This window comes from Cebus imitator, unplaced genomic scaffold, assembly GCF_001604975.1.
Source record: "Cebus imitator isolate Cc_AM_T3 unplaced genomic scaffold, Cebus_imitator-1.0 Scaffold235, whole genome shotgun sequence".
NCBI lineage: Eukaryota > Metazoa > Chordata > Mammalia > Primates > Cebidae > Cebus > Cebus imitator.
Genome location: NW_016107550.1, coordinates 2,564,820 through 2,571,529, shown reverse-complemented (window position 1 = coordinate 2,571,529; position 6,710 = coordinate 2,564,820). Strand labels below are relative to the sequence as shown.

Genomic DNA, 6,710 nt, shown 5'->3' with positions numbered 1-6,710 from the left:
TGTAATCCCAGCTATTACGGAGGCTGAGGCAGAATTGCTTGAACCCAGGAGATAGAGGTTACAGAGAACTGATATGGTGCCACTGCACTCCAACCTGGGCGGTGACAAGGGCAAAAACTCTGTTTCAAAAAAATAATAATAATACTGATTTATGCTACAATGTGATGAAACATGCTGAGAAATCCGTGGTTGCCAGGAATGGAGGGTGTGGAGAAATGGGGAGTGATTGCTAGTGAGTACAAGGTTTCTTTTTTGGTGTGATGAAATAATCTAAAATTGACTGTGGTGGTTTCAGAGCTCTGAGTATGCTAAAAACCATGGACTTGTCTCCCTTAGAAAAAGTAAACAAGAAGAGTTATGAAAAAGAAAAAAAGAAAACATTTTAATTTATATCACCGAGTGTGCACGTTTTTCAAAAGTTTTTATTACAATAAGCCAACCAACAAAATGTTTGACCATTTAGTATTTATCCCTTTCTGATGAATAACAATAGCTAATATTGTTGGGTGCTCATGTATCTGGTACTACAAGTTTATATAGACATATAAACATATCTCATGTATGTATAAATGTTTGTATATATGTATCTTATTTAATATCTGTAAAAGTCTGATGAGGCAGATGCCTTTACCACTCTCATTTTTTCGGATGAGAAAACTGAGGCAGAAAGTTTAAGTAACCGGGTCCAGATCATAGAGCTGATAGAGGCAGAGCCAAGATGCAAACCCAGGTTACCTGTTGCAGAAACCCTGCTCCTGACCCCACGTTGCACTACTTGTGAAATGGTAGAGTCCTGTGCTCATGGAAGATGCTAGGGAATACACTGTGTTATGAACTGCTCTCCATGGTCAGTGCTATGCTCAGCCAGTGTTATCCCACGTCCCTGTCTGTAGCTGAGTGAACAACAATAGCAGTCACTTTGTTAGTTTCTTGGCATTTTTACTTCGAGGTGACATATGCTCCCTCTGAAGCTAAGGTCTCTTCCTCTCAGAGAATTGCTGTCCAGGACCAACAGGGAAAGCAGAGACTGGAATCAAAGCTCCTAATGTTGGGTCACCTAGAACCAGGCCCAAGAGAGGGGACTTGTTTACAGGGACAGTTAAGTCATGTTATAAATTCCAGAGGATGAAACCTGATGATACTTACACAGAAGATGACTGCTTGTCACAAAATACCTGAAGACCTGGTGCAATGGAGATGTCCCCTCTCTCCTCTCTAGGACCCTCTTCAAATTGTGGTGGCTTCTTATTCAATGCCAGTGGGACCTTCTCCAGCCCATCCTACCCTGGATACTATCCCAACAATGCTAAGTGTGTTTGGGAAATAGAAGTGAATTACGGTTACTGCATAAACCTGGGCTTCAGTAATCTGCAGTAAGTAATGCCTGGACATCTGGTGAGGGGTGAGTCCCTCTGCAGCACACCCAGTGGTTTAGACTATGTCCTGGGCTGCGATGCTTTTCATTCTCGTGTACCATGGACAAGCTTTTGGTGGCTTTGATCCCTACTGTAAAGCATCAGGCAATACTGGGAAGTCTTTTGACTTAATTGAGGGAAAGCTAGAAGAAAAACCTATATTCAATGACATCACTTGTAAAGTCCAAACTATTTATAAAATGGAGGGGCAATAGGAATTTCAGTGTTGACTTGAATACATTTTGTCCATACAGGTTGGAGGGGCACAATAGCTGCAGTTTTGATTATGTTGAAATCTTTGATGGATCACTGAATAGCAGTCACCTGCTGGGGAAAATCTGTAATGATACCAAGCAGATATTCACATCTTCTTACAACCGAATGACCATTCACTTTCAAAGTGACATCAGTTTCCAAAACATCGGCTTTTTGGCTTGGTATAACTCCTTCCCAAGCGGTAAGTGCACACTAGACCATGCCTATGAGGCTTAATGGATTTACCCAGCTGCCTCTTTGGGGGCGTCGTGGTTCCCCAAGGAAATCAAAGAAGGGTCTCAGTGATGCATTACCCATTCTCCTTCTCTCGGCACTGACTGTGTGAGCCTCAAGGAGAGGCAGGCCCTTGGCAAGGCAGCAAAGGGTGCAGACTAGGGGGTCACACCTGGCCTCGGATCTGCCACCAACTCTCCAGGCCTGGTGACTCTCCTTGCAGAGCCACCCCTCTCCATCTGGAGGTGAGGGGATCTGAACTTGGCGATGTCTGGAGCCCCTTTCAACTCTACATGGAGCAGTCCAGTGCCTCCACCCCAACTTTTCCACATTTCCATTTGGTGACTTTGGGGGTGGGGAATGGCCTGTGGGGTGCTTGGTCTTTGAGGCTTGTGGTGGGATATTTGTTGTGGGACATGGTCATGATCTCTCAGTTAATGTGTCTTTCAGATGCCAGCTTGAGGTTGGTCAGTTTAAACTCATCTTATGGTCTATGTGCCGGGCGTGTAGAAGTTTACCATCGTGGCACATGGGGGACAGTTTGTGATGACTCCTGGACCATTCATGAAGCTGAGGTAGTCTGCAGACAGCTAGGGTGTGGACATGCACTCTCAGCCCTTGGAAATGCCTATTTTGGCTCTGGCTCTGGCCCCATCACCCTGGATGACGTAGAATGCTTGGGGACAGAATCCACTCTCTGGCAGTGCCGGAACCGAGGCTGGTTCTCCCACAACTGTCGTCACCATGAAGATGCTGGTGTCATCTGCTCAGGTATGGCCCAATGCCATGGAAGGCCTGTTTCACCTGTAACCTGCTATAAAGGGAGAGCTTAAGGCCAGTGGCCGATGGTGTCTGTGGCCCAGGCAGGAGCTGGTCAATGTGTCCCTGTGGCCTGTGCACTTCAGAAGAGCATGCAGGGGGCTGCTTTATCTTTGGCCAGTTTCTGGACCCAGGGCTATTATGCTGAGCACTCATCTGACTAAGGACCTCCAGCAATAATGATTTAACTTCTTTATGCTTCAGTTTACTTGATTGTCGAGTCGGGGTGGCTATGATAGTACTTGCTACAGACAACCATTGGGATAATTTTAGAACAATCGTGATCAAGTAGAGCGTGATGGGGGTTATAACCTCAGCTGTAATCCTGATGACCCCAAATACGATGGGACTTAGGGAGCATTTGGGGAAGCTGTGTAGGCTTCTCAACAGCAATCACTTGGTGGACCTGGTGGACCCTCAGCAAGGAGGGGACAGGTTTTGAGCCATGTAGGTATATCTCTGCCTCATTCTGGTCCCTCCTCCAAGCCATACATCTGTAACCTATGCTTTTCTTCTCTTCCTTTTCAGGATACCAGCTATCAACACCTGGTAAGTCCTCCCAATTTCCATCCCACTTCCCTGGTGTCTGGGTCTCTTTCTTGCTGCTGCCTAGACTGTGCAGGGCGAGTTGCTCACTCTCCAATGAGTTCATCTGTGGTGCCATCCCCTACAGCTCCTGTCCCCTTCCCTGCTGGCCACCAGGACAATATGGCCTGGTCCACGTAAGATTCAGATCTCCAGTCAGTCCCAAGGCAAGGCCTGCTACCTGTCAGGCCTGCCTGTCCTCCCAGACACCAGACCCTGGCCAGTGTTGGCCGAATAGGGCCCACTGCACGCTGAGCTCCTGTCTGCCTGCCCCTGAGCTGCTCTGAGTGTTCCCAGCATGGCCCTGGCATCTCAGGTCTTTGCCTTCCATTCCCCCCTCACCTTGTCATCGTCTTCCTGGCCCCCCACAGCAGCAGCTTCAGGCCTGTCCTCTCCCATCCATTCTCCCCTGTGCATCTGCTTTCAAGTGATTTCTCAGGGGCTTCTGGTGGTGAACCCCCTCCTCAGCACAGCATGACCACCAGGGCTCCTCATGATCCACTCTCTGTTTGGTGCCCTCTTCCCCTCCTCTGCCTCTCCATTCACACGGAGGTTCCCAAATCTCTTCCACCAGTGTTTCTCTGCCTGGGACACCCTGTTTCTACCTCTTTGCCTGCCCTGTAATTGCTGCCCTCTTTTCCCTACTTGATCTGGGGTGGGGTTAGACCTCTGAGCACCTCTCCTTCCCTAGGCTTTGCTCAATCTCAGCCTCTTCGCACTCTGCTGGGATTCGCTCTCCTCCAGACCTCCCCAAGGGTGAGTGAGCTACCCAGTGGCAAGGCCTATATCCAGATCCTCCCTGCGGCAGCTGGGCCAGGGATGCCAGAAAACTGATCCTGATCTTTTCTTTCTGTTAACAGCTCCTTTTCCCACCATCAGTCATCCAAACAGTAAGTTCTGAGCTCCATGAAGAGTCTGTGGCAGAGGGGCCTGGAAATCCCTCTTCCCGTTCCCTCAGTGGCAATGGAGCTGGGGAGGAGATGGCTTCCCCAAACGTGGTCTCCCTGCAAGACTGCCCGCCAGCCCTCAGTGGACAGTCTCAGTTGAGGCCACCTCTTGCTCTTCTTTGATTTCTGTCTTGGGAATTATTTTTAAAACTGTTAAAGTAATTTAAATTTAAGATAGTCCCCAGGTGACAGTGCAGTGTGCTCTGGGGCCACCAGGATGCCTGTTTTGTCCTGACAGCAAATTATTCCTGCGGAGGCTTCCTAAACCAACCATCAGGACACTTCTCCAGCCCGTTCTATCCTGGGAACTATCCGAACAATGCCAACTGTGTGTGGGACATTGAGGTTCAAAGCAACTACCGTGTGACTGTGATCTTCAGAGATGTCCAGTAAGTGTGTACCATGAAGAATGCCTGGGAGCCCCACAGACCTTTCAAGAGGGAATAAATGGTACTTAGAGCATCAGGAGAGATGTTTGTCCAGGAGAAGTTTTTGACCTAGCCCAGAGGCCTCCTGTGGAGAGTAGGAGCACAGAGCCTTGGAGTGGACAGAAGCTCTGGTTTCAAGTCCTAGGTCTGCCACAAATTTGCTATGTGACCACAGGAAGTCACTCAACTTTCCTGAGCCTCAGTCAAAACAGGGGAATAAAATACCTGCTTTCCTCTCTTCGCTCGTTACGGGAAGGTCACGAGAAAGAGAAGAGAGAGAGAGAGATGTGAAAATATTTACAAAATGTTATCCAATGGAAAAAGATGGTTGCTAGGAGTCATGACAGTCTTAGGGGCAATAATAACACAAATAATCCTATTAACCACCACACTGGCCAGGTATGGTGCCTCAGGCTTGTTAATTCCAACACTTTGGGAGGCCAAGGCAGGAGGATCACTTGAGCCTAGGAGTTCAAGACCAGTTTTGGCAACATAGGGAGACCCCCATATCTACAAAAAATACAAAAATTAGCTGGGCATGGTGGCCTGCACCTGTAGTCCCAGCTACTCAGGAGGCTGAGGTGGGAGGATCGCTAGAGCCCAGGAGTTCAAGGCTGTAGTGAGCTCTGATAGCGCCAGTGCACTCCAGCTCCATGCCACAAAGTAAGACCCTGTCTCAGGAAAACAAAATGAAAACAATCGTTATCTGCTTTGTGGAACCCTTTTTCTCCACTCCCTCCTTCCTTCATGTGAGTTCCCCAGGGATCAGGCAGAGGTGGAGGAATTGCTGCTGCCGAGGATAGGGTATCTGCTCTTCATCCAATCACAAGTAGAAGTCATTGTTTTAGGCAGAGGGGACATTACCAAAAGCATGTTTTTTGTTTGTTTGTTTTTGAGATGGAGTCTTGCTCTGTCACCCAGGCTGGAGTGCAGTGGCACAATCTCGGCTCACTGCAAACTCTGCCTCCCAGGTGCAAGCGATTCTCCTGCCTCAGCCTCTCAAATAGCTGGGATTATAGGCACACACCACCACGCCTGGCTAATTTTTGTATTTTTATTAGAGATAGGCTTTCACCATGTTGGCCAGGCTGGTCTAGAATTCCTGACCTCTGGTGATCCTCCCGCCTCAACCTCCCAAAGTGCTGGGATTACAGGTGTAAGCCACCACGCCTGACAGCCAAAGCACATTAATATATGATTTATCCAAGGAGGTGGGTGGCCCAGATGACCGTGAAGAGGCACCAGTATTTTCTAGTGTCCCAAACAAAGGGTTACACTAATTTCCTCTCTAACGGCCACTGTTGAACAAAATTGTTTTCTGTTGATTTCTGTTTGCAGTGGGCTTTAGAGTCTCTGCCTTAGTAATTCATTTGGGATTTTGCAAAAGATCCATCATTTTATTCTTTTTTTCATTACAATATAAAGATTGCACGTAAAGCTTGTGCAGTCCTATGGGAGAAGGTTAACCATGTCCAGTTCCTTAACCAGCATCTTGATAGAAATGACCATCACCATTTGTGACATTTTACAAAGCCGTTTGCTGTATGTTTTATTTGAGCTTCACCACAGCCCTCTTCAGGGTGCATGGATCAGAATTTTGCCTTTGTAAGTAGGAAAAGCTTCAGAGAGATCATTTGACTTGCTCAATATTTATTTATTCAATTATTTATTTCTCTCACTATGAACTCATGGATATTAATTTTATTCTGTGGGGGCACTAGGGACTTTTCGATGGAAGAAAAATGGTTTAAATTAGGATATGAGCCCTTCCTTTCTTGATGTAAAGGGCTGACAGGCGAGGGGCTGTAGATTTCATATGTGTGACTGCAAAGGGCAGGACTAAAACCCAGGCATGGAGGCTGAGGAAGATGAGACTCCCTTGATTTTAGGAGACCTATGACTTTCTTTTTTTTATTATTTTTTTATTTTTTTGAGACAGGATCTCACTCTGTTGCCCAAACTGGAGTGCAGTGGCATGATCTTGGCACACTGCAACCTCCGCCTCCCAGGTTCCAGCGATTCTCCTG

The 6,710-nt window shown here is 47.4% G+C and overlaps 1 protein-coding gene across 1 annotated transcript in view; it reads left to right on the top strand.

Annotated features, from left to right (window-relative positions):
- Window positions 1-6,710, top strand: part of LOC108282164 (deleted in malignant brain tumors 1 protein-like) — a 64,487-nt gene that overhangs the window by 49,776 nt on the left and 8,001 nt on the right. Inside the window, 6 exon segments of the mRNA XM_037727656.1 lie at window positions 1,220-1,373; window positions 1,670-1,872; window positions 2,355-2,675; window positions 3,252-3,272; window positions 4,169-4,198; window positions 4,494-4,644. Of these exon segments, the coding sequence (XP_037583584.1) occupies window positions 1,220-1,373; window positions 1,670-1,872; window positions 2,355-2,675; window positions 3,252-3,272; window positions 4,169-4,198; window positions 4,494-4,644 (880 nt within the window).